The following is a 26,144-nucleotide window of genomic DNA, read 5'->3' as shown; positions in this document are numbered from 1 at the left end:
GCGTTTGTGTAAAGGTTTTTTTTACAAAGAATTAATTTTTTTATAATTATAATAATTTTTTGGTGTTTTTTTTGTATCATCACTTTTTTACAATGTTTAAGAATTGCAATAAATAACAGACATTATTTATTATCTGATAATAATCATTGATGAAATAGGATTGGCCATCATTCATTTTTTTATATTTCCAATTTATATCTCTTTCAATGTTTGTAATTTGTTTTCTGCCAAGTCATCTGATCTACAAAGTAAATTTAATCTGATCATATATAATTATAAATCACATTTATATGTCGATACAGTAAAAAAAACAAAATCTTTCATTCTTTGTTTATGTGTGTGTATTTTACGAACAATATTCTTCCAAAATAATGGATGATAACCGTTTGTTTTTTTTTGTACCCAACCAGATGAATTTACTTAAAAATATTCCAAGTTTATGATGAATGTATGATCATTCGTGCGATTCTATTCTTAGTGTTCATCATTTGATAATAATTCTTATTCGAATCAAAACAGTTTGAAAACGTCATTCACATTACTTCTACATTTCGTTGATGCAATATATCTTCTACAATCATCATTATTCGAATAAGTGAAATAAAATTCTAACCATAACTTTTACAAACAACGAAAAAGAAAGGGAAGAAAAAAAGTAGGTGAATCTTAACCATATATAACAGATATGAACGTAAAAAAAATAAATCTTGCGCAATGTTTTAAAAGAACCATTTCGATTTGTTTTGTTTTGTCTTTTTCGGTATATCTAGGTACATTCGTTACCGACGTTGAATTATATCAGAATCGTTTGTCGTTTTTTTCTGAAATCAATAAATAATTAACAAAGAATATCGATACTTCAAATGTACAAGTGATAAATTAAGTAATAACACTTGAAGAAAATAATAATTTGATCATCAATTGATCAACAACAGCAAAAAAACATCTTCCGGATTCAAGATGATGTCGAAAATTCTTATGAATATAACATTATTTCATACAAAATTGCTTGTAAATACATATACAGCATTGACTTTACCATTCTATGCTATTTATCAACGACCATGGCAACGACTTAAACTTTCTAATAAAATACAAGCTCAATTGATTTCGAAAACACCTGGTTCGGTTGTATGGACTCGTAAAGGACCACCTGGTACTAAAGCTGTGTTACAATGTTCTACATATTTAGAAGCAATGAAATTTTTGGATCGTTCACGTTTATCAGTCGGTGTTCGGGAAATTTTGGATGAAAAAATCTCATTCGACGAAGAAGGTTAGCCATTTAAAATTCAGCCATATTAATCTATTTTCACCCATCCATCCCTTCTTAGGTTTACCAATCACAATTGATGGCAAAATTTTGAAAAGAATTGTTCTTGATGATCAATATAAATGGATGACTGTTGGTGAAGTATTGGATCGTGTGGAAAATATTGCCAAAGGTTTACATAGTTTTGGCGTACAAAAAGGTGATAATGTTGTTATCTATGCTGAAACGTCACCCGATTGGTTTTTCACATCCATGGCTTTGGCCAAATTAAGTGCTGTAACAGTAACATTGTTTGCCAATCTTGGTGATTCTGGTGTTATTTATGGTATCAATCAAACAAAAGCAAAATATGTGATCACAACGGAAGAATTGAAAGAAAAAATGCTCACTTATACGGATCGAATACCTAATGTTGAGCATATTATCTATTACCCACGGCCTAAAAATGCTCCACCTCTTCCACGTGTCGAAGACATTAAAATACCGGCAAGAATAAAAGTTACGCCTTTTAATGATATGACTGAAAAAGGTGCCAAAATGGCTCCTATCGAATTTAAATTACCCGATCCAGAAGATTTAGTGTTAATAATGTATACCTCAGGAACGACCAGTCTTCCAAAAGCTGTGATGATCAATCATCGAATGTTACTGTCCAGTATACAAAGTATCACTACCTTTTTTGAACATATAGATGTCAACGTGGACGAAATGACGATGGCATCATTTCTTCCTTTAAGTCATATTTATGGTTATGTATTCAATATCCTTTTATTTCTCAGTGAGTACATGATCATATCTGAAAGAAACTTTGCGATAAAAATTTCTATTCTATAGATGGAACAAAAATTGGTTTTGCCACACCATTTACATTATTAAATTCATCGCCAGCTCATGTACCCGGACAAATAGGTGATTTGAGGCTAATCAAACCGGATTTTTTTGTTGTCGTGCCGTTAATATTGGAAAGATTTCAGAAAGAAATTTATGCTCAACTAAATCGTCGTGGATTTCTAGCAGCACCATTGTTTACATATTTTATGGAGTATAAAAATCGTTGGATCGATCGGGGATTCCAGACACCCATTCTTGATAAACTAGTTTGTCAAAAAATTAAAGAAGAATTTGGAGGCAAAATCAGTATGATCGGTGTAGGTGGTGCGGCATTACACACATCGATTGAAAAATTTAGCAGAGCTGCTTTAAATATTCACATGACCAATGGTACATTCTGATCATGAAATCTTTTGAAATAATAATTTTTATTTATTTTTTCCAATCATAGGTTTTGGTTGTACCGAAACATGTGGCGGTGTTTACGTAAAATCACCATGGGATCTAACACTTGGTACAGTTGGTGTTCCATCTGATATGGTTTATGGTAAATTAGTGGATTGGGAAGAAGGCGGTTACACAACACAGGATAAACCTAATCAACGAGGAGAAATTGTCATTGGTGGTGATATGGTTGCTTCCGGTTATTTTCAAATGCCAGAAGAAACAAAAGAAAGTTTTTATCGTGATGAAAATGGTATACAGTGGTTTTATACGGGGGATATTGGTGAAATTGATCCGAACACTGGACGATTGAAAATTATTGATCGGAAAAAGGATCTGGCAAAATTGGCCAATGGTGAATACGTGTCTCTTGGAAAGGTAACACAAATCGTTGTCAAAAATTCTGATAATTTTAATTTTGATAATTATAGATCGAGACCGGATTACGTTCATCACGTTATGTGGAAAACATTTGCATTTGTACAGAAATGTTTTCTAACGATTTAGTCGCATTAATTACACCAAATCGTAAAATTGTTAAAGAATTAGCAAAAAGTTTGAACAAAAATCAATTAAGTCACCCTGAACGATGTCAAGATGAAGAAATTATAACCATTGTACATGCATCGATAAAAGAAACGGGACAAAGAGCTGGTTTAAAATCGAAAGAGATTCCTACTAGAATTCATCTTTGTTCAGAAGAATGGACACCAGATAATCATTTATTGACAGCTGCATTCAAATTAAAACGTAAAAATGTTTATCAATTCTATGATAAGGAAATACGTCAAATGTTCAATTCGATTGCCAGCAAATAAGAATATATTCGTATTGAAAACTATTAAAATCTTTTGACAAACATTGCTAAGACAATCAAAACCTCCTATAAAAAGACAAACCTGCCTTTATAAATTTATTGTACAATTTCGTATTTATTTAACAGAATGATTTTTACGTAAATTATTTAATAAACAAGTTTTTTAAATTAAAAAAAAATATTCATTTCATAAATCAATATATTGTACGCATGCGTATTGAGTTCCATTTAAATTTTACAACGGTCTTTTAGTTCCAACCGCGGCCACACTCGCATTTGGATCGGTGAAAAAATTTACCTGACAAAATGGAATTGGATCAAGTGTTAAGATATGAAAATGGTCAAAAATTATTCATGGAATTTCTTCGCAAAGAATTTAGTGAAGAAAATTTGGAATTTTGGCTTGAATGTCAACGATTGAAAAATATTTCCGATGTTAAATTGGTTTGTACGATATTTATTGCCATAGTATTTTATTATTTCAATTGTTTTTCATCAGATTAAAAAATTATCTAGAGAAATTTATTCCAAATATATTTCGTTGAATGGTTCAAAAACTGTTAACATTGATTCGAATACATTGAAAATGATTCGATCTAATCTTAATAATCCATCAAACAATATTTTTGATAAAGCAGCCAAACATGTTTATGAATTGATGGAAAATGATTCATATCAACGATTTATGCAAACTACGGAATATCGAAATCTTCAATCATCTTTAACAATGGAGAATCGATCATTATCAAATCGTAAAAGAAAATCGATTCCTTTATATGAGCCAGCTGAGGATTCTATTCACTATCGTAGAACAGGACCGATATTTTGTGATAATAATCAATTATCTCGAATCAAAAATTCACCCATATTAGCAAGAAGATGGTCAAATCATCAATTCATCAAAGTAATCATGCCTGATGGATCATATGAATTTGTTTCGATCATACAACAATCAATAATTGGTTCAGTAATTGAAAATCTATTGATTAAAAGATCGATGCAAAATTATTGTTTTAAAATCATTGCCATTGGAGATAATCAGGTAATTTAGTAATTATATTGAGATAAATACTAATTTTTCAAATCTAGGAAATCGAACCAACTAGAAACATTTCATCTCTAGTCATGACCGATATTCGAATAGAAAGAGTGATAAATTTTTCCATTTGTTTTCCTGAAGGATATATGCTTTGCATAGAAACTAATCCAAATAAATTGGCTTATTATACCATTGAATCGATATTGAACAGATTTGGAATCTTCATTCATGACGTTGAATTGGTATTTATATTTTATGATATTTTTTTCCTTCAAGTTAAATTTTACCCGATTTTTACTTTTCAGACAAATGAACATGGTGTTAAACTTTGTGTTGATTCATTACTTAAATCTTCTTCATTTCTCGACGAATGTGTGATCAATGTCAAATATATGAGCAGTCTTCGAACATTCTTGGATTTAGGTGATTTTAATGATCTTAATCAATTAATCGAAGATGGTATCATTATCAAATCGGTGAAACATAAAAAATATCATGATCGAAAGGAAAAGCCATTCGATTTTTTTGCTATTGATTGTTGTGATCAATCGAGAAATGTAAAAAAGATCGAAGATGATCGATATGAAAATATCGACAATAATCAAATAAAAGATATTGAAAATGTTGATCTTGGAAATTTAAGTTTCAGTAATGAAACTAAAACGGAAGCATTTTTGCTAAATATGATGATAAACGATTCGAATAGATTCAATTTTACCTGCTCATCAATGAAACAAAATTATTATGAAAATATACATGTTGAACAGAAAGAAAATGAGAATGATAAAAGAGAAGACAGTAAAAATTTACATCATGCAAAATTCGTTTATATTGATGAACCATTATATGAAAACGATCAGATTATTAGACAAGAAATTAATCGTAAAAATATTTCAAAAATATCAAAAATTAGTGATAGTCCATTTACCAAATATATTCAAGAATCACCAGTGAAATTTTCGATATCTCAATGTCCCGAATATTGTTCAAGAACGCAATCAAAAAATTCTACTCATTTAAACAAAAAGAAGTCATTAGCTTCAATTAAACCAGATTTAATTTCCATAACTCCGAAAACTCGAATACGAACATTATCCAAGTTTCATAAATTCGTCTAATGATTTTTCAAACTTTCAAGTGTGAGAAAATTTCCAGAAAACATTCATGTTTACGATAAATTTTCCATTCATCCATGTGATGTTCGTAAAATATTCTAATTTACAAACATTCGATTTAAAAACGAAATGTCTTCGATTTTAAATCAAGAATCGATCGAAAAAATTATCGAACTTTGTTCGAATAAATCGCTTTATATTTGTTTTACATGTATTATAAGATATTCAAATTTACGTGAAATATTCATGTTAAATGATCATAATGATCTTTTAACATTTTGTAAAGAGCGTTTATCCAATAAAAATTTGTTGAACATTCTTGAAAAACGATTTATTAATGATGAAAACAAGCTATGTCAATCATGTCTTGATCTATTAAATGCTGAATATATGATGATTAAAGCCAAAGAAATTGCTGGCCATGTATCGACTACTAAGTTCACTATCGATGAATTTCAATTACATATCTGTCTGCCATTCATATTGACATTACGCCATCTTTATTTTTGCAAATTATTTGAATTAAATCCTGAAAAAGTTATTAATGTTAAAGATGTGATCAAAACATTTATTACAATTCCGATTGAAAAAGCTATTCAAGCACAACATTCGACTACGGGTAATTATGTGATAGAATTGAAATTCGATCATTCTCAATCAACAATGGAATGCGAAAAACTCATGCAAACATGTCAACGAAATGTTTTTAGTCCAAAAAGATTTAAATCTTCATCAATCGTTAATCATGCTGCTATATGTCGTCTATTTGAAAATCCAAATAATCAAATTGTTAAACAATTTGAATTGGCATCGATCGAAACCGTTTGCACATTGGATGTTTGCATCAGTCGAGAACCGATTTATATTGCTGGGCGATATCGGAAATTATCACGAAATTTATCTCAAACTCCATGGTTCGTTAATGATGGTAATCGTTTTAAATCTTCTGTACAGGAGAAAATTTTTTCTGGTGTCACTGCCTATATCAAATATAGTGATATTAAATTCAGTTCATCAGGCCGCGAAGATGTTGATGTTAGAATGTTAGGAACCGGTCGACCATTTTTGATTGAAATAATCAATCCACATTGGTCCAATGATGATAATAATATTATTGCAAAAATAAAAGAATTTATTAATCAAACACATCAAGATGTGCAAGTAAGGGATTTACAATTTGTACCACGAAATGAAAGTCAAAAATTGTTGAAAGAAGGGGAACAAGAAAAATCAAAAACATATCAGGCAATCTGTTGCATTGATAGACCATTTACAGAGAGCGACATGAACATATTAAATTCAGTGAAGGATTTGGTCATCTGTCAAACAACACCTATACGTGTACTACATCGACGTACATTATCCGATCGTCATCGTACAGTTCATTCGATTTCAGCTCGACCATTAAATGTTGATGAATTAATTGATCCAGAATGGAAAGAATTCCTATCACATATGTTTTGCATCTCTATTGTTACCGAAGCTGGTACTTATATAAAAGAATTTGTTCATTCCGATTTCGGTCGCACACGACCGAATATTGGTTCATTATTGGGAAATTGTCGTGCCGATATTATCAGTTTAGATGTTTTGGTATGATTTTATTTTTTATTAAATTTTATCAATTTATTTGAAATTTCTTTCAGGAAGTTAAATTGGATTGGCCTAAAGTTATTGATAATTGAACAATTGACTAAATCATCTAATTATTGTAAGGCTAAATTGCTAAATTTGAATTCGGTAAATATCTTTGAAATGGTAACTTCTTTTATGAAAAGTGCCATATATTCCACGTGACTATCAAAACTTCTCAAAAATTAAAAAAAAAAAAATCAAGATAATGTCGCTCGTTTTGAATACCCTTGATCATTTGTTTAAAATTCAAAAAAACATCGATAATGATTGTCGTTTATCGTCCTATTATCGTTGGCTATTAAATAATCGATGCGATCAGTATCAATCTCGTTTAGCGATTCACCCTGAATCCAAAATCGATCCCAACAAGAATAACAAAGAATTAAAATGTCTTTCAGAAATATGTCCCAATTGTTGGAGTTCAATGGCCAAATTTCGATTGATACCGAAGAAAACAAAGCACAAAAAACGAATGAAAAAGGGAAATAATTTTGATTATAACATTATGAATACTGAATGTAAAAATTGTAAATCTAAATTCAATTTCAAAGCTTTAAGCCGATCACAACCGAATAAACATCCTAATAGAATCATGAAAACAAATAATATATCAGCATCTAAATTAATAAATAAACGTGGAAAAGGAAATGAACGTACGCCGTTAAAAAGTCAAAGCTCTAAAGAGATATTGCAGAAATTATTAATCAATTCAAAGAAAAAAAGAAATCTTAATGATCAAACAAAATTGTCCAACTTTCTTGAAAATTGTTTTGATAATTAATGAAATAAATAAATTCATAAAAATGTTGATTATTCGCTTAAATAAATTATTTTTCAACGTTTCCAAAACGTTTATAAAGTTGCATTGTCAAAATAATAGGTTTTTCCATTTATACATCGTATCTGAAGGTATCAATACTATCATCAATGATATATTGTGTTTTCAAGGATTGCAACAACTTACGTCATAGTTACATATAGTTACAATATAGTTTTGCATCGCCCACCATTATTTATGTTTCATATTTGATCATTCCACCATTGCTCTCATCATAATCATTTATTTGTTGAAAGTGCTCAAGCAAAGATCAAACAATGAGCTTGACATATACCGAAAACCTTTCATTGACATTCGATTCGAGCAATGATGCTCGATTGGATTTTTTCTTCCATGTTATTGAAGGTTCCAGTCCTGAACGTACTGTCGAACTATTGGAAAAATCATGGTCACAATCACCATTGGATACGATGAAAATGATAATCAATTGTCGTGATATTCGTGGCGGAAAAGGAATCCGTCCACAGGCATTGATTTGCTTACAATGGCTTTATAAAAATCAATTCAATAATCTTATGCTTAATTTGGTCCATTTTGATGAATTCGGTTGCTGGAAAGATTATCTAAATCTATTGTTGATCGCTTTGTTCGATGTTCTACCAAATGATGTTGATACCTCCAAAAAGAAGGATAAAAAGTATTTTAAAATTATCATTTAATCATTATTTTGATAGAACTAATTTTGTTTCTCTTGTTTTTTTATAATTATTATAGACTTTATACACACATTAACCCGTTTGATACTGTCATATTACGATCTTTTCCAAAAACGAAACGACAAGAATTGGAAATGATACCAACTGTTTGTCGTCAAGTTGAACGTAAATTCGTCGCTAATGATGAATCGAAAAAAATAGTTCGACAAATTATTACTGAACGCCATCTTGATGGAAAGAAATTCGAATATAAATTATTGAAAAATTATTTTCCGAAGATGGATTATAAAGTTGAAAAATTTCATTATAAAATCAAGACTAATAAAGCCAAACTGAAAAAATTGAATGAATATCGATTGGAATATTTCAATAAATTTTATGAAAATGATAAGAAATTTCAACAGCTTTATGACAGAATTGTTGACCTGTTTGCACAACAACTATCAAAAGATTATGGTCATTTCAAGGAAGAAAAATTCAGCAAATTATCATTGGCTTCCAAATGGCTACCAAATCGTGGTCGATTTTTTGATAAATATCTCTTCATTTTGGGACCTGTTGCTAAGAAATTTTTCGAATTGAAGTCAGAAACCTTAAACGAAATCGATGCAACCAAACGTGGTGAAGAAAAACAATGGATTCGATTATTAACACGCATATGTACCGAAATGAGACGTAAACTTCAGGTGCCTGAGGTTTTCATGTCTTCCAAATCATGGGAATCGATCGATTACAAACATGTACCATCAATGGCCATGCTACGATATCGTCAAGCATTTATTCGAAGTGATCACGAACGATTCAATGAATTTATTGGCACCAAATCATTAAATTCAGGCGCTTTGACTCCTGCTGATCTAGTCAAACAAGTTATGGATGGTACTGTCCTCGGTGTTGATCTTTTCTATGAGCAAATGCCAGAGAATCTTGATGAAGAAAAGTTAACAGCACTGAAAGCTATCGATAATCAATGGAAATCTCTTGTTGATAATGTTCGTTCAAACGGAACACTATTATTCACCAATACGTTGGCCGTATGTGATGTGAGTGGTTCGATGTGTATGTCATCGCAACTCATTAAACCAATACATGGAGCTATTGGATTAACGTTGTTCATCATGGAAATCGCTGATAAGGCTTGGAATAATCGTTGTGTTTCATTTTCCTCAACTCCTTCATTTCATTCAATCGATATGACCAAATCGTTGGCTGATCGTTGTAAACAAATGGTTAGTTGTGATTGGGGAATGAGTACCGATTTGAACAAAGTCTTTGATTTGATATTAAACTATGGCAAAGAGAAAAATTTGACTAATGAACAAATGCCAAACATATTGTTCATATTTTCCGATATGGAATTCGATTCTGCTCTTTGTGAAAAGACTAATTATGAGAGTTGTAGAATACAATATGAACTAGCTGGTTATCGATTGCCATTCATCATATTTTGGAATCTAAAAGGTGAAAAAGCAAGCAAATCAACTCCAGTAAGATCCAATCAAGATGGTGTCATACTATTATCTGGTTTTTCGGCACAGACATTTAAATTTTTATTAAGCGTCAAGGATTTGAATGAATTATCACCTTTAGCTATGCTATTGAGAATTATCAATGATCCTCGATATGATTGTATTAAAGTTGAATGATTGAATTAATTAATAAAATTTATGTTTTTTTTTTGTTGAAAATAATCATTTCATTTATTGATCAAATGCTTCACAACAAATCATTATAATCAATTCATAAAATAATGTTTTGAATATAGGATTGATTTTGTATGGAATCTATTCATGTAGAACTATGATGAAAGGAAATCTAAAAACATTGTTTGTTATGAATCGAAAATTGTTAGATTGATTGATTGATTGATTAGTTGAGACCAGCTAAAATATAATAATTGTAAATAGATGGGTGAGGTCAATATATAGTATATATCATTATTATCTATGTAGGATGAATGAAATGAATAAGTAAATCACAAACATCAAAAAAAAACCAGAACATAAATAAATTAATATCAAATCAAATTTAAATTTTTCAATTAAATAAATGTGTGCTAATAAATAGTTCCAAAAATTATCTGTGGATGTGTTTGTTGTTCTGTGCATTGTATATGATTTTGGTTGTTAATGAAGATAAATATTCAATGTTTCAAAACAAAATAGGTAAAGCATTTCCAAAATAACAATAATGGTGTATGATGGAGGTAAGAAAATGATGATAACATTTTGAATGTAATGGATATACATACTTATCTCATTACATTCTTCACACATACACACACACAAACGAATACAATGTGTAAATGATAATTATGATGATGACAATAATAATAAAATTCATAAATAAAATGAAATTCAAATAGGCAAAAAATAAGCCAACAACCGGATGATGATGATGATCGAATAACAAGGCTTGGGTAAAATTTTGAATAAATCAATAGATTTTTGGTGTATATAGATTGTATAGATCACACATAATGATTCGAAAAAAAACAAAACAAAAATGTTTCAAGAAATGGTATGTTGTGCATGTATTCCAGATATCAATTAAAACAAACGAAAAAAAAACGTTAAATAATATAGCAAGAGCAAAACGAAAAAAAACTAAAGAACTTAATACACACACACACACATCATTTCATTGAAATAAATAAATAAATATATCAATTGCGATTGAATACACGGTGTTCTTTATATGATACAATTTTGTTTGCCCAAAAAATTGGCATACTGTTATCAAGTTTTTTGTTTCATATGACAAAAATCTTAATTTTTTTTTTTTTTTTGATCGATATACATGGTCAAAACATTAAGATTTTTTTAAAAAATTGAATGTAAAATGAAGTTTTGATTATATGATAAATAAGATGATGAAAAATGAAAAATATTCACAGTGTTGCGGTGAGACAAAAAATAAACGAATTCAATTCAAATGTGTCAAAAAAAATGCGAAATATGATTGTATATGCGTGCATGATAAATCAGAAAAAAATCATTAGAAAAAAACAAAATAATTAAACGATGTTTTATCGAAATAGATTTCTTCTCGATTGTAGATTAATGACAACAAATTACTATATTGTATATCGTATATGTGATTCAATGATTTCCAAAATACGACTATGGATATATGATGTGTGTATGTGGGTGTAAAAAATGTAAAAATTTAGTGTAGAATGAAATCCAAAAAAATGAAATAATATTAATGATGATTTTTTTATGGTTCTTGTTTGAATTGTCTGATTAATATAGCAGCAATTTATTTGAATGAACAATTAGTCAATATTTAAAATTGTTCATTCATTAATTCACCAGGCATCGGTATAACGAACATCAATTTCTTGTAATGATGGTAATTTTTGTTTCAAATTTTCATATGTTTGTGATGAAAGATTTGTACTATTGAGATTCAATTTACGAAGATCTTTCAATGCTAGAATAAAAAAATTATTCTTACTTAATGTGAATGTAAAATTCAATCAAATTTTACCTGTGAGATAAAGTAAACCTTTATCGGTGACAGGTGTTTCACAAAGATTTAGAACCTGTAATTGCGTTAAATGTTCGGCAAGTAATTGAAGACCAGAGTCAGTGAACTGTAATTTGACGGAAAAAAATTAATAACAATAACTCTTAATAGAATACAAATTGTACCTGTGTAGACCAAAGATTTAAATAACGAAGCGAAGGCAATTTAATCAGATGCTGTGCACTAGCACTAGTCACCTGTGTAAATGCCAATGAAAGACTTTCAAGATCACCGAATGAACCGGCACTCAATAATCTGGCCAGATCAGCATCAGTAGATCGTGAAGGTAGTGTTAGTTTTTTTGGACCACCTTTTTTTTGCTATAAAAAAACAATTGATAATAATGTTTATTTTAAGAAGAAAATAAAAAAAATAAAAAATGTGAATGAACTTACAAATTCCCTGAGATGTAGTTGTCGTTGACAAAGATCCTCATATTGTTGTCGACCAGTAGATGTACTTTGTAATGTTGTTATTATTTGTTGTTGTACATCCGATGAATTTTCTATAAGCTCCATTTCAATCATATCGCATAGAATTTTCTGACAGGTTTCCTCCTCTCTTAATGCCAATAATAAACAAGCATCCAATGATGATTTGACCAATACTTGATAGAATCTTTTACGTCGACAACAGCAGCTAATCAATGTTTTAAGCTATTGTAAAGGAAAATAAAAGAAAATAAAAAACAATAACAAAAATATTATTAAGTATGAAAATAAAAGGTGGTCTATTGTTTGATGGAATTAATAATTCAAAATACATAGAAAAAAGAAATTTTTTTTATTAGTTAATTTAACAATCAATATAATAGAATAGCGAAGAATATTTTTCTCTAGAAGAGAACATGAAAGAAATAAAAAATTCATGAACTAATGACTGTCAATGCTCGAAAACAAAATTGGGATTAGTGATGATGATGAACATAATTTTGATTCATCACATTATGATCGTTTTTTTATTTTGTTTGTTCAAAGGTAATCAATGAAAAGAAAAAACATATATCATACCATAGTGCTCCAAAGTTGACCATCATCATCGCAGCCAATATTGCCCGGTGTATAGAGATCAAGCCAGTTAGATTTATTTTCACGTATACCTAATAACATTTGGTGTACGTCACAACGATGATCATTTGCAACATTCTCAATCACAGGCTTAAATAATCTATTTGAAAAAAACACAACAAATTTTAAAACTTCTCATTCAAAATTAAAACGAAACTTACAAGAAAAATTTCGGATCACTCAATGCTGAATCGGGTAAAGGAATCGGTTGAAGTATTTGAGCTAATGATAATCGCCAATCTTCATATTGTGATCTAATACCGACCAAGAATGAATAAATGATTAAATGTTTATGTCTTTAGACGACAAAAAAAACGCTTACATAAAACGAAACATATCAATAAAACAATTGACATGAATTTGCCATTCTTCATCATCGAATGTTTCGATATCTGCTTCTGCATCATCATCATCAACATTTTTGATTGATTGAACCGAATCCAATTGACGATATTCAAACAATGAAAATATTGTTGCCAAACAAACGGAAACTAAATTACTAATGACACGTGGATGTGGACACATCATAGTTCGTCCATGAACACTAACAAGAAAAAGAAGAAGAAAAGATGTTTTCATCACCATTATCCGAAAAAAATGCAAATCAAATTATACCTATAGATGAATGTCTGAATCAAATGATTGCCATCATTATGTTGATTCAATGCAACAAAATAATCTTGTACAAGTACACGCATTCGTGGATATTTACCAAAATCCATATTATGTTTAAGAATACGTTGTACAATTTCGGCATAATATTCACAAATAACCATTGATCGTGGATATTTACGGCAATGCTATAATTTTCCAATAATATCCAGTAAAAATAAACAATCAAATTGTGATTTGTTAATATTTTCCGTTTTCCGATGTGAATAATAAGTTTACTAACCTTGCTTAAAAATCGACAAATTTCAATACTAGGATTTGTACGTTCAAGAAATGGTGATAAAAGCTTAATAATTTCTTCATTTACTTTCCGTGCTGTCATTTGCATTTCATAGGTTTTTTCGTCATCTCGTTCAAACTGTTTCATTATTTGAAAAAAAAACAAAAAACATACAAATAAAGGCGAATGTACTATGAATAAAAAAGAATTTCTTTCTTTGTTTTTTTATTTGTTTCAATGTAAAGATTATAATGAATGTTTTCAATCAATAATAAAGAAGGCCAATGACATTCATATAACATTTCATTTATTCGTTCATATTTTATTGACGGGTGAAACTTACGTCTTTAAGTCTTAACTGCAATAATTCATTGATGACATCCAACGATGTTTGATAAATACATTCATCCTGCAATGGTGTAGTCAACGTTAATTCAATCAGATTCTGTTTCGCATAGAAAAAAATCAAAATGAATTTCTTTTTCCATCAAACAAACAAGAAAAAAAACAAACTTTTAATTCTTTAGTAAGTACATCAGGGCGAATCGATGGATTGGCCAATATTTGTTGATATTTGAGCATGAAACGCTAGAAAAGAGTGAATTATAGAGAAAGGGTGAAAAATTGCAAAAATACAAAATATTGTTGAAAAAAAGTGAGAGATGGAAATAATGGAAAAAACAAATTTAGAAAAAAAACGAAACCTAAGCTTGTACGTAAAGCAATTAAAAGAGGAAAAACAAAATTTTAAATTTTATTTTCTATGAGGGTAGAGAAACGGGAAAAAATTGAAAATAGAAAATTCCACAGAATTGTCGCCTTTTGATATTTGATTTCTCTTCTTTTTTTTTGGTTTGTTTAATGTGCTGAATGATTATGATGTTATTAATATAAAAAAAGTAAGAATTTTGAAATTGAAATCAAATATCAAAAAAAATTTTCTCATAAAAAAAATTTATGAACAATATGAACAACATCAACATTTGGAATTTGAACAGACAATTAATGATAACTAACAATGATGATAATGATGATGTCATCGTTCATTTATTTATAAATTTATTTTTATTATTAAAAAAAATCCTATTCATTTTCGATTCCGTTACCCGGCATCGCCTCTTGAAAAAAAATAATATAATAAAATATTTTGTTTTCAATGAATACGTCATTAGAATAGAAAAAAAATGCAAAAATAGATTCTTTTTAGATAACAAAACAAACAAATATTTTTTCAATGAGAATTTTTACCTTCCAATTGATTGAATAAAGCCATTGATCTCGTACCCATTTGTTTGGTAGCTATTGAACAATGAAAAAAAATTTCAATGAAAAAAATCGATTTCAAACTTAAAAAGTCAAAAAATTGAAAAATCTACCTGTAACAGTACCGATCCATCAACAACAACTATACGAATATAAAATTTTTGATTCGTATCCCAACGATTTACAGCATATGCATTTTCAATCTGACTATATGGTAATGGAACTTCCATAAAACCAATTGGCTATATTTTTAAGAAAAAAATTATTTTTAAAATTAATTTTCTTCCAAAAAATGTATTAATATTAAATTCTAAGAATGTGATTCATTCATTTTCAATAAAAACGCAAAAAAAAGAAAGATAAATCCAAAAACATAAACCGGTAGTACTTAATTCTGGCCATGAACGTTATGTTTTTTCATGTACACCCAAACAAACAAAAAAAACAAACAATAATCTACGTAATTTGAATTCAGATAACAGAGCAGGTCAGCTGCTGTTATTGCCTAATGATGTAAACGTAAATATCGAATATACCGAAGTTGACCTAGTTTTATTTTTCTCAATTGATTCGATTCTTATCCGTAATAATTTCGGTCAAAGACTTTTTTGTTGTTGTTAATATTACATACACACGCACATATATACACACTGTATCTAGTTCATTGTGATATTTTGAACAAGACAAAATTCAGTCGGTTACGTTGACGTAACCGATCTAAAACTCTCTGTGTATAGTATTAATACTCTGTTCGTTTCTGGAACACTAAAATCGTCATAGCCTACGTGATTCTATCGACCTAAAAAAACTGTGTCACACACACACACACGAACTCATGTACTCACATATAGTTTATGTCCTTATTCATAAAAAAAATCATTCATAAAACATTTTCATGAATCAAATTGAATAATAATAATAAACAACAACTACGTAACTTTTACAATAAAATACATCCAACGCATACTCGTCAACCAGATTGTTCTAAATTTACGAATGAAAACAAAAAATACACTCTGAAAAAAATCAATGAATGTGCTAAAAAAGCAAAAGAAATGTGAGAAAAGAATTTGGAACACATTCAGATTTTCTTATCATAATAATGATTACGTTATTACGTAAGTTGTTATTATTATATAATCATCAAAAGAAAATGAATTCTAATTACAACAATAACGAAACAAAAGAATCGGGTTAAATCAGTGGTTGACAAAAAAAACAACAACAACAACAATAAAATTCAATTTTTAGGAAACAAAACTTAAGATTCTATATTTAATTATCATAAATATACTGTTTTTGTATGTCGATTGAGAGCAAAAGGATAAATATTTTGTTACACAATCGAGAATTTGTGTTATTTTTTTAAATATTATATTGTTGTTTGAAACTACTAAAATCTATCAGTCCTAAAGCCATGGGAATAAAAAGTTCAAGTATATATAGTGTGTCTGATGTAGGAAAAAAACGAGAATTTATATTGAATTTCAGTTCAGTATTGTAGCATCTTTCAATTCTAAGGCAATGTACATGTGTGTGTACAGTTAGTATAAATGGGTGCATAAATGTATTCAAGTGTATTGAACTTTTGGCATTTACCAATACAAGACTAAATAATACCAATATAAACCCTAAGCAAAAAAAAAGCAGGAAAATGAATGAAAAACTTGATTGAACCCGAATTTTTTTTAAATGGTTGTGATGTAAGAATAAAACACGCGCGTGCTATATGATGATTATTATAAAGGAAAAAAGTTTTGTTTTTGTTTTTGTTTGATTGCCCAATACATCATACAATACAAAAAACATTATTTTTTTAATATTTATATTTAACATTGCTTTATTTCATCGTATTAACATCAAGTTGTTGTTATTAGCATCATTATCATCATTGATTCGATTGTTAAAAGAATTGAAAACAAAATTGAAAACAAAGCAAAATTAAGCATATGGCCTTTTTTTCTGATTCCATAGATATGTATAGGTTTTGTTTTCAATCCTAATTTTTTCTAGTCATAATAATGATGATGATGTTGATAGAAAAAAAAACTTTATATCGGATGGGATAAACGAACCAAACATCAAAAACATCATTAACATCAATAATATTGGTCATCATCCAATATATTGGACTAAAGAAAAAAGGGTTAATCAAACGTCATATAATAATAAAATGATTGTTACAGACTAGAAAAAAAATTTTGGCCACTAAATGATTAAAAGTTTTTATTAGTTTCATCATCAACAACAACATTATCATTGTTATTATGTTTGGGTTTATGTGTTTATATCACACAAAACATTGTTCGTAAATTGTTGTTGTTGTTGTTATTCATGTTTCAAAGGATTTCAATAATAATAAGTGTTATTTGTTGTTGTTGTTGTTGTTGTTTACTATCAAACAACAATAAACAAACAAACATAAAAATGAATCCACTATCAACCCCCCCCCTCCCAAAAAAATTGGCAATACAAATCAAGGGATCCTAAATTCATGACGTCAATATGAAGAAATGTTTTTTTTGTTGCACATATATAAATCTATGTGTGTGGCTGGCTGGTTGGTTGGTTGGTTGATTTCACGACAATCGGACGACACATTTATGATGATCATCATAATGATGATGTTGGTGGTGGTGGTGTTTGAAAATGATTGTGTCAGAAAAAAAATGAAGAAGAGTTAGATAAAAACATTGATACAGAATTGACCTAAATTTTTGTTTTCTTTCTCATTTTTATGATTAGTATTTATCTCTATCACAATAAACCTTGGAAACCTTTATTAATCTAGTTTAATGGAAAATTTTCTCTCTATTATTATTCACAAAACAAGAATTTAAAATATCGATTTTTTTTCTATTCGTAGTTTTGCTTAGGCTATAATATCGATAGGGGAGACGAAAATTTTATGATAATGTCATTCATCATCATCATGATTGGTAATTTTAAAAAATTTATTCGAAATTTTCTTTTGTTGTTTAACATTTCCAACAAAAACAAAAAGCTGATAAAAATGAATCATATACATGATAATAATAATAATAATTCATAAGGTTACAAAGCTAATAACTGAATTCAGTGGATTATCATTATTATTTTATCCATAAACAGTGGCAATTTTTTTTCGGTCGGTATTTAGTTATTTAACAAATAATAATAATGCAACTATTCTGTATCTGGCAATGATAATCTAATGAAAAGATAAAAGACTTTACCGAAAAAAAAGTCTTGTCATCATCAACAAAGTTGGTCAATTTCAATCCAAAATGATAAGTAATAAAAAACTTTTTATTCTCATTTTCCATAAATTATATTTCCGACCAGAAAATAAACAGCTTTACAATTCCATTAATTTACCATTGTGAAGAACTTTATAACCACTAATAATGATGATAATATAGTATCAAAATATTTCAATAAGAATAATTGCAACTGGTCTGGTTGGATTATGACTATACAAAACAAAACAAAAAAAGCTATAATAGCATCCACAATAACAATGAATTCTGAAAAAAAACCGGACCATAAAAAGAACCCAGAATTTTTCGGTTGATATGCACACGCACATATATATCATTATTATGATTGTATATCATCGAGTATGTGCGGGGGGAGAGAGATATATAAATGTTTCAAAATATAAAAAAAAGTGAATTTTATGAAACAAGGAACAACCAAGGCAAGCAAGCAACTATTGGTATACCAAGAAAAAAAATAACACATTTTTTCCCTTCTTCTTTCATATATTCTACAGCCAGATTCTGCAGTACATGCATCAATATTCACGTTGTTGTCGTTATAAAATTTTTACGTTAAAAAAAATTTGGGTCACAATTGACGTCATTATTCAATGGCATCATGCAATGTTTCTAGGTCTCTCTCTGTGTTTTCGAGGTTTTACCATCATCATCTAGTTTTCATTTATATCTTTTCATTCTTTTCTATTATTGTTACTGGTTATTATTTGTTGCAAAATTGATTGAATTGAATTGATGAGATCAATTCAATTTTTTTGTTGTTGTTGTTGTTCGAATGAATTGATCAAATTTTTTTCATTCTTATTCTCAATAGTAGTAGTAAAAAAAAACTCAGAAATCCCTATCACCATGATCATGATCAATCAAACCAACAACAACAACAAAAAAATGATTTGTCAAAAAACAACGATACGTTGAAATGGATAACTTTGGAAAAATTGAAAAAAAAACGGAATGGATGAAAAAAAAACAACAACAAAAATATCCAATCCATCAATTCAGTTGATGTTTTTATTTGGGAAATTTTTTTTATATTTTATTAATTGAATGGAAAAAAACACTGATGATGATGATTGCAATTCTGTAAGGCAAAACAACAAAACAGACAAAACACAATAACAACAACATCATAATATTTGTTTTTTTTTGTTTTGTTTTTCATCATAATAATCATTGATGATCACCATCATCAATGATTGACCAAGTGAAACATCAGATGATGAATGTAAATGAACGTCATATATCTTTTCAGACGATCAATTTGATCAGATTTGAGATTGAACAAGATTTTTTTTCTCCAGAAGAATATTTGATTTTATTTCCAACTGAACAATGTAAAAAAAATCAAAAATTCATGATGAAAGAAAATTTAAAAAATGCAATACAGTGAAGCAAACTATCGAAGGGGCCATTTGACGTGATTTGTTCTCTTTCCATATCACTTGTTCACATTGTCGTCAATGCATTTTCAATAGGGATGCATAGAAATTATGATTTTAATATCTGGAAAAAAAATTTGCTTGACAAATATGCAATTAAATAAATGAAATTTTCATCATCCTGATGACGATGAATATTGCATAATCATCATCATCATTGAATAGTTCAATTGAAATATGCAAACAATCGTAATTTTTTTGGAAATTTTTTAAACTCAAAGGGTTTTTTGTGTTTGACATTTTTTCGTTTTTTAAACATTAAACATTCCAAATAATATTTTTGTTTACTTTGTTCTTTATACAAAAAAATGTATGTTTTTTTTCTGGAATGTTATCGAAAAAATCTTTGTCATAATAATGTTTGAGATTTTGTCAACATTAATCATCAATCTAGTTTAGAATTTTAACAAAAAGAAGAAACTAAGAATAATAAACAAACATACCGTTTTGGAAGCCAAATTTACTGATGTTAAATAGATACGATGTGTTTCCCAACGGCGTAAAAATTTCGAGCTTAATATTTTCGAAACAATCGTACGTTGATGATTTAAACGACAAAGATGAACATCACCTTCATGTATGATTTTAAATTTTGGTCCAATTGGACTTGATGGTGCTGATGATCGATTTGGTGAATTTAATGGTGATTGAAATATACCTTCATCCATACTGGTTGCACGTGATATTAATAAATGTGTTTGATCAAATATCAGACCTTGTATGCGAAGATGAGCCGCACTTTTAACATTATTATTTTTCAAATTATTTATTGTATTCAATGATGATTGTATGGCTGTTTTTGTTGTTATTGTCGTTTTTGTTGATGTTTGTGGTTCATCGATTCCACATTCAGATAATGATGGTGATGAAAATGCCGATGGTAATTGTGATGATGTAAATATTGTATTACCATTTTGTCGTAATAATTTATTACAATTATTGATTGATAATTGTGGCCTATGTGGTATAATATTCTCTTCCAATGGTGTACCTTCATCCGATTCATATGTTATACGGATATCTGTTTGAGCAAAACTACCAAAACTAGATAAACCAGATGATGATGATGATGACGATGAATTACCATCTGATGATGGTGTTGGTGATTTGGATATTGGTGATAAATCCGATGTTGATTCGAATGTTGTTGTTGATGATGATGAAGGTGATGATGGGGCAGCCATGATTTTCTGTTTTTCAAATTGATTGACAATTTTCTGATGATAACTTAATAAATTATTGAACCGGGTTTTTGTTTATCAATCAATAAATTATTTGTCTGATTGACGATTAAAAAACAGAAAACAAAACAAAAAAAAACGTCAAAATTGTTTTGTTTGTTTGATCATTCAATCAATCAACAAATGTTGATAAATTTAAAATGAAAATATTGTCATTTCCCTTTTCAAGTGTTTTCTTTTTTTTCTTTTTTTTTGATTTACGTGATCGATAATAACTTAAAGTTTGGTGCAACAACAACAACGACGACGACAAAGGTGATGATGATGATGACGTAATGGCCGGATTTTTTTCTAGTCAGATGATGATGATCAGTTTTCATCAACAACTAAATTAAAAACAAAACAAAAAAGGATTGTACTCAGTTCAGTTCATTTATTTCATCATGGATAAAAATTAATCAGAATTTTGAAGAAAATTCAAACAAACAAAAAAAATGTCAAATAATAGTTCATTATCATCAGTTTTACAAAAATCCAAATGATTTGATTGAGCCGGTTAGAAAAAATGGGAAAAAACAAACACACTTTTCTTCTATCAATAATGTTTGTTGATTGAAAAAATTTCTATCTCAAGATTGGATTGAAATAGTTGAAGATGAGAGATAAAATCATATTATATATCAATGTGGAAAACAATCATCAATCTAACTGAAAAAAATTGTGAATTGAACCAACAAAAAATAAATATTTCTAGTTTTTATATAATTCCTATTTGGTTGAACAAAACAAAAAAAATTCTGTTCAGTTTCAGAGTAGCAGCATATAGAAAAATGATTGAGATCAATATGTTTATGTTTCCGATGTTTAATTCTATATATTCCATTAGTATCATGTCCATTTAACAAAACAACTGTTTTCTATATAGAAATAGAAAACATATCTTGTATATATGGGGTACATTTATTGCTATTATCAATCTTGATGATTCAAATTCATATAAGAAGAAATGTTGGTGAGAAGAATAGTAACGGAAAAAACAAGCGCGCCAAGAATTTGCGCAAATTTTCTGATAAATTCGACTAACTTAAACTTTGAATTGTTTGTGCGTAAGAATATTTTCAGTAAATGTTTTTTTTTCGTCAAAAAGACAATTCAACATTTTTTTTTGAAATATTAATAACAAATCGATTCATTGTATGTTTCAATAATCCATAAATTGATGACGATAATAGTTTCAATCAAAAATAATAACTGTAATAAGTCTCAAAGAATCATAATCATAATGGAGTAATAAATAACAAAAATTGACTTACAACCAATGACATTAATAATAATAATAATTAATAAATGAAGCTACGGATATAAAATGCACAATAACAATAACAACAAAATGACGATAGATGAGCCGTCATCATCATTATCATCATCATAACTACTGTTGTATAATATTATTTACATTATCGACCATACACCAAAACACAAAATGATAATTTTTAGTTCATCCGTTTGTTATACTGTTTTTTTTCTTCAGTTGTTGACGTAATAACTTTGATTCTGGAAATGTTGAATTCATTCAATGATGATGATGAATCAATCAATCAATCAATCAATCACATGCCATACATTCAAACATTACATTTAAATAGATCTTTTATTTATTTACATCAATCAAATGTAGCAGTTTTTTTTGTTCGCGATTATAACACCAACACCCACACACTGTGAACACAAATGTAAAATTCTTTTTCTTTTTTTTTGTTAGTTCCATAATTCATATGACCAACATTTTAATTTGAAAATCATGTAGTTAAATATCATGAAAAAAATATAGACAAATACATTACAACAACACAAAACACAACATTTGAAACAAAATGCTAGATCCAAAATCAATCATTTTATTTTCACAACTCATTTAGTTATTATTTTACAACAACAAAACAAAACAATTCAGTTTGCAAAAAAAAAGAGTGAGAGGAAGAGAGAGAGGGAAAGAAATAGACATGATGATCATGATGATCATTATTAGCAAAAAAAAAAAAAAAAAAATAAAATAACAGAAAATTTTGTATATGAAATCCCAAATTGACAATTGACAAACAATTCACAATTACAACTGTATAATTTTTTTTCAACCTGTTATATCACACAACATATATACCGGTATAATTGAAAATTTTATACATTACACACATACTAAACAATGATTGTGTGGTACATTGACGTTGTCTTTGTTTTCTGGTTGATTGGTTAGTTAGTTGATTAGGCGTATACAAAATATTATCCATTTGTCTGTAAGGTTCTAACCTGGATGATGACGATTATCATCATCATCATCATCATCATCGACGATGTTATTTTACAACCTGTCGATTTTGATGATGATGATGATGATGATGATTATATACTTTGGAATACAAAATAATGTTGCCTATATCTTTATTGACGATGCAATAATGTACCATAAAACACATAACACATGTACAACATGGAAATGACATGTTTTTTTATATTGATTTTTTCTTTTGAAATGAGAAAAAAAACATTGTCAAGATCATTGTTATCAATCAAAAAAAAAAAAAAAAAAACAAAATGATAAATTATAATTGATTTTTCTTTTGTTTTTTATAGTAAAGAATTTTCCATATTTACAAATTTTTGTCAAATTCCAATTGGCATAAAATTTTTAACAAGAATTTTCTGATTTGTTATTTGACAACGAAAAATAAAATTGATTTCATTTCATCGGTATCAGCAAAATGAAATAACTAAATTGGATATCATCAAGTGGATCAACAACAACAACAACAACAAGAAAATCATAGTTGTGTAATCGACAATCAAAACGGATTAATTTCCTTTTTTTTTGATTGATTGATTGACTGATTATCAATAATGAATTCCATTATGAATTAGATATCGATGATATTAAATGTTTGTACCAAAATGAAATAAAAATGTACAAAATTGTATATAATTATCATAAATATCGGAAAATTTTCCTCTCTTTTTTTTGAATTCGCCTACAACAATATACAGTAGACCTGAAAATACATACAACATTTTCATTTTTTTTCATTCCAAGGTGAACAAAAATATCGGTAAAAAGGAATTCAATACATTATTTTCCTTTGTCATGATAATATTGATGACGTACGCATGTCAAAAAGGCCAACAACGACGATCGCGGGTCGATGAATTTCGAAATTAACCAATTTTTTTCACACATCATCATCATCATGATGAAGGTCTTTATTGAAATGAATGAATGAATGAATGATAAACACATAAAGTTTTCATTCAACAAATTATTGTGTTTGATAAACAGAAAACCAGTGTGGTCGTGGTGATTGAAAGGAAAACTTAAAATGATTTTCTCTGTTTTTCATTGAATTTTTTTTTTTGGATGACGTCAAAAAAAATGAAAATTCGATGATAATTTTATACACACGACAACAACAACGAACATGATGTTGAACTTTTTTTTTCACGTAAACATATGAAAGTTTGATTCATTTTTTTTCCAATGATGTTGATGATGATGATCGTCATCATCAAACGAAGGCTATATTTGTTTGATTTAATGGTATTTAAGCATCTGGTGATTATAATAATGATAGGTTAAGGTTTTCAAGGAAGTAATTTTCACAAAACAAAAATTCCATATGAATCAATTTGGATTGAGTATCGATGATGATGATGATAATGACGATGATGACGCGACAAACAAAAAAAAATATTCATATATAGTTACTATAAATAACCATTCGTCTGTTGATATTCGAATGTTTATGATTGTTGTTGTTCCGAAAATATTTTGTGAATAATAATCAGGGAAGTCTTTTCATTCGAAAGTTTTTTTCAGCATTTAAGTTTATTTTAAAATATTTCATTTTAATACATACAGAGAAATCAATCAACCGAATCAAAAAAGAAAAACAAATGAAGAATCTTGAAAACTTCAAAAACGATGTTAAGATATCGTTTTTGTAGATTTGAGTGGGTTTGTTTGATGATCCAAATGATATTAAGATTTTCAAGTAAATCTTATGAATTCTAATCAATGTCATCATCCTCATCATCAAGATCATCGATAGCAGTCTTCCTTCGATCATACTATAGATTTGGGGAAAAAAATTATAAATTATAAGACAGAAATCAAAAAAACCATTTACACTTACTTTAACGACAGTTTTCTTTTTGGATGTCTGTTCATTTACTTGTTCCAGAAAATTTATTAACTGTTCTTCTGAAAGCTGTTGTTATGGTTGTTCAATTGAAAATTAAATTATTTATTTTCTAAAAAATTCATATTACCTTTTCACGAATAGCACCACGTTGTGCGTTAGTAATGAGAATATTTTCAAGCATTTTAGCGCGCTCTGGTTTAGCCAATGCTATGGTACTCACTTTAAAGACCGAAAGAAAAATTGAGATTGAAATTTTTCATTTTTGTAAATCACTGTTCACTTACGTCTTGCCCTAGCTTCTTGTGACAAAATCTGTGTTAAAATTGTATTTCGTACATCTTCTTCACGTTCTTGTCGTTCTTGTGCGGCACGTTGTTGTTCTTGCTATATTGACATTGATTGAAATTCAATTATTTTAAACCAAAAATATTAATTAGTTAATTTACCATATTCATATTTCCTTGACCACCCATTCCCGATCCCGGTGATTTACCTTGATATTGCATTTGCAATTCTTGTAAACGTCTAGCTCGAATAGCATCTAATTCTTGATCACCCATTTTAAATTATTATTGACAAAACTTTTCTGAGATTAATAAATTGATTGGGCCGATGTTTGTTTCAATCAACAAATTGCTCACATGTGTATGAAAAAAAAACATTCGAATCACCGTCC

At 28.6% G+C, this 26,144-nt stretch overlaps 7 protein-coding genes across 7 annotated transcripts; 5 read left to right on the top strand and 2 right to left on the bottom strand.

Annotated features, from left to right (window-relative positions):
* The first annotated feature begins 294 nt into the window (after positions 1 to 294).
* Positions 295 to 3,409, top strand: LOC113789249 (fatty acid CoA ligase Acsl3-like). Its single transcript, XM_027338767.2, has 6 exons — positions 295 to 655; positions 771 to 1,276; positions 1,335 to 2,051; positions 2,108 to 2,494; positions 2,556 to 2,926; positions 2,980 to 3,409. The coding sequence occupies exons 2-6, from the start codon at positions 961 to 963 to the stop codon at positions 3,364 to 3,366; spliced, it is 2,178 nt and encodes a 725-aa protein (XP_027194568.2). The 5' UTR covers positions 295 to 655; positions 771 to 960; the 3' UTR covers positions 3,367 to 3,409.
* A 128-nt stretch (positions 3,410 to 3,537) lies between these two features.
* LOC113789280 (regulator of G-protein signaling loco-like) lies at positions 3,538 to 5,647 on the top strand. Its single transcript, XM_027338801.2, has 4 exons — positions 3,538 to 3,809; positions 3,865 to 4,407; positions 4,455 to 4,646; positions 4,710 to 5,647. The coding sequence occupies exons 1-4, from the start codon at positions 3,672 to 3,674 to the stop codon at positions 5,520 to 5,522; spliced, it is 1,686 nt and encodes a 561-aa protein (XP_027194602.2). The 5' UTR covers positions 3,538 to 3,671; the 3' UTR covers positions 5,523 to 5,647.
* On the top strand, positions 5,552 to 7,301 carry Pus10 (Pseudouridine synthase 10). The gene is made up of 2 exons (XM_027338823.2): positions 5,552 to 7,112; positions 7,166 to 7,301. The coding sequence occupies exons 1-2, from the start codon at positions 5,649 to 5,651 to the stop codon at positions 7,202 to 7,204; spliced, it is 1,503 nt and encodes a 500-aa protein (XP_027194624.1). The 5' UTR covers positions 5,552 to 5,648; the 3' UTR covers positions 7,205 to 7,301.
* A 58-nt stretch (positions 7,302 to 7,359) lies between these two features.
* LOC142646300 (uncharacterized) lies at positions 7,360 to 7,964 on the top strand. Its single transcript, XM_075824847.1, has one exon. It carries the CDS (start codon positions 7,360 to 7,362, stop codon positions 7,933 to 7,935), a length of 576 nt encoding a protein of 191 aa, XP_075680962.1. The 3' UTR covers positions 7,936 to 7,964.
* Positions 7,965 to 8,086: 122 nt separating this feature from the next.
* LOC113789259 (uncharacterized) lies at positions 8,087 to 10,327 on the top strand. The gene is made up of 2 exons (XM_027338778.2): positions 8,087 to 8,629; positions 8,707 to 10,327. The coding sequence occupies exons 1-2, from the start codon at positions 8,250 to 8,252 to the stop codon at positions 10,292 to 10,294; spliced, it is 1,968 nt and encodes a 655-aa protein (XP_027194579.2). The 5' UTR covers positions 8,087 to 8,249; the 3' UTR covers positions 10,295 to 10,327.
* Positions 10,328 to 10,401: 74 nt separating this feature from the next.
* Positions 10,402 to 22,715, bottom strand: LOC113789218 (C-Maf-inducing protein-like). Its single transcript, XM_075824841.1, has 15 exons — positions 22,592 to 22,715; positions 20,541 to 21,664; positions 15,515 to 15,643; positions 15,387 to 15,437; positions 14,652 to 14,726; positions 14,482 to 14,583; positions 14,142 to 14,276; positions 13,862 to 14,046; positions 13,569 to 13,790; positions 13,408 to 13,500; positions 13,190 to 13,346; positions 12,575 to 12,835; positions 12,305 to 12,499; positions 12,141 to 12,246; positions 10,402 to 12,083 (listed from the first exon to the last, which is right to left on the bottom strand). The coding sequence occupies exons 2-15, from the start codon at positions 21,279 to 21,281 to the stop codon at positions 11,959 to 11,961; spliced, it is 2,577 nt and encodes an 858-aa protein (XP_075680956.1). The 5' UTR covers positions 21,282 to 21,664; positions 22,592 to 22,715; the 3' UTR covers positions 10,402 to 11,958.
* A 2,418-nt stretch (positions 22,716 to 25,133) lies between these two features.
* PDCD-5 (programmed cell death 5) lies at positions 25,134 to 26,138 on the bottom strand. The gene is made up of 5 exons (XM_027338918.2): positions 25,915 to 26,138; positions 25,753 to 25,852; positions 25,596 to 25,687; positions 25,460 to 25,534; positions 25,134 to 25,394 (listed from the first exon to the last, which is right to left on the bottom strand). Exons 1-5 carry the CDS (start codon positions 26,026 to 26,028, stop codon positions 25,335 to 25,337), a joined length of 441 nt encoding a protein of 146 aa, XP_027194719.1. The 5' UTR covers positions 26,029 to 26,138; the 3' UTR covers positions 25,134 to 25,334.
* Positions 26,139 to 26,144: the final 6 nt, after the last annotated feature.

This window comes from Dermatophagoides pteronyssinus, unplaced genomic scaffold, assembly GCF_027571235.1.
Source record: "Dermatophagoides pteronyssinus isolate colony J.1.1.1.1 unplaced genomic scaffold, Derpt_VIB-CSIC_2022.12 sq0002, whole genome shotgun sequence".
Classification (NCBI taxonomy): domain Eukaryota; kingdom Metazoa; phylum Arthropoda; class Arachnida; order Sarcoptiformes; family Pyroglyphidae; genus Dermatophagoides; species Dermatophagoides pteronyssinus.
The sequence above is the reverse complement of the archived record's forward strand: the minus strand, read 5'-3'. Positions and strand labels throughout refer to the sequence as shown.

Bases quoted from the DNA above. Each gene is read 5' to 3' on its own strand.
- LOC113789249 (XM_027338767.2), top strand. From the start codon at position 961: ATGATGTCGAAAATTCTTATGAATATAACATTATTTCATACAAAATTG. The intron at 1,277-1,334 runs GTTAGCCATTTA...ATCCCTTCTTAG, and splicing joins AATCTCATTCGACGAAGAAG to GTTTACCAATCACAATTGAT. The intron at 2,052-2,107 runs GTGAGTACATGA...TCTATTCTATAG, and splicing joins CAATATCCTTTTATTTCTCA to ATGGAACAAAAATTGGTTTT.
- LOC113789280 (XM_027338801.2), top strand. From the start codon at position 3,672: ATGGAATTGGATCAAGTGTTAAGATATGAAAATGGTCAAAAATTATTC. The intron at 3,810-3,864 runs GTTTGTACGATA...GTTTTTCATCAG, and splicing joins ATATTTCCGATGTTAAATTG to ATTAAAAAATTATCTAGAGA. The intron at 4,408-4,454 runs GTAATTTAGTAA...TTTCAAATCTAG, and splicing joins TTGCCATTGGAGATAATCAG to GAAATCGAACCAACTAGAAA.
- Pus10 (XM_027338823.2), top strand. From the start codon at position 5,649: ATGTCTTCGATTTTAAATCAAGAATCGATCGAAAAAATTATCGAACTT. The intron at 7,113-7,165 runs GTATGATTTTAT...AATTTCTTTCAG, and splicing joins TTATCAGTTTAGATGTTTTG to GAAGTTAAATTGGATTGGCC.
- LOC142646300 (XM_075824847.1), top strand. From the start codon at position 7,360: ATGTCGCTCGTTTTGAATACCCTTGATCATTTGTTTAAAATTCAAAAA.
- LOC113789259 (XM_027338778.2), top strand. From the start codon at position 8,250: ATGAGCTTGACATATACCGAAAACCTTTCATTGACATTCGATTCGAGC. The intron at 8,630-8,706 runs GTATTTTAAAAT...TAATTATTATAG, and splicing joins TCCAAAAAGAAGGATAAAAA to ACTTTATACACACATTAACC.
- LOC113789218 (XM_075824841.1), bottom strand. From the start codon at position 21,281: ATGGCTGCCCCATCATCACCTTCATCATCATCAACAACAACATTCGAA. The intron at 14,277-14,481 runs GTAAGTTTCACC...ATAATGAAACAG, and splicing joins TGCAGTTAAGACTTAAAGAC to TTTGAACGAGATGACGAAAA. The intron at 13,347-13,407 runs GTAAGTTTCGTT...TTTTTCAAATAG, and splicing joins AGTGATCCGAAATTTTTCTT to ATTATTTAAGCCTGTGATTG.
- PDCD-5 (XM_027338918.2), bottom strand. From the start codon at position 26,028: ATGGGTGATCAAGAATTAGATGCTATTCGAGCTAGACGTTTACAAGAA. The intron at 25,853-25,914 runs GTAAATTAACTA...ATGTCAATATAG, and splicing joins GTCAAGGAAATATGAATATG to CAAGAACAACAACGTGCCGC. The intron at 25,395-25,459 runs GTAAGTGTAAAT...CCAAATCTATAG, and splicing joins AAAAGAAAACTGTCGTTAAA to TATGATCGAAGGAAGACTGC.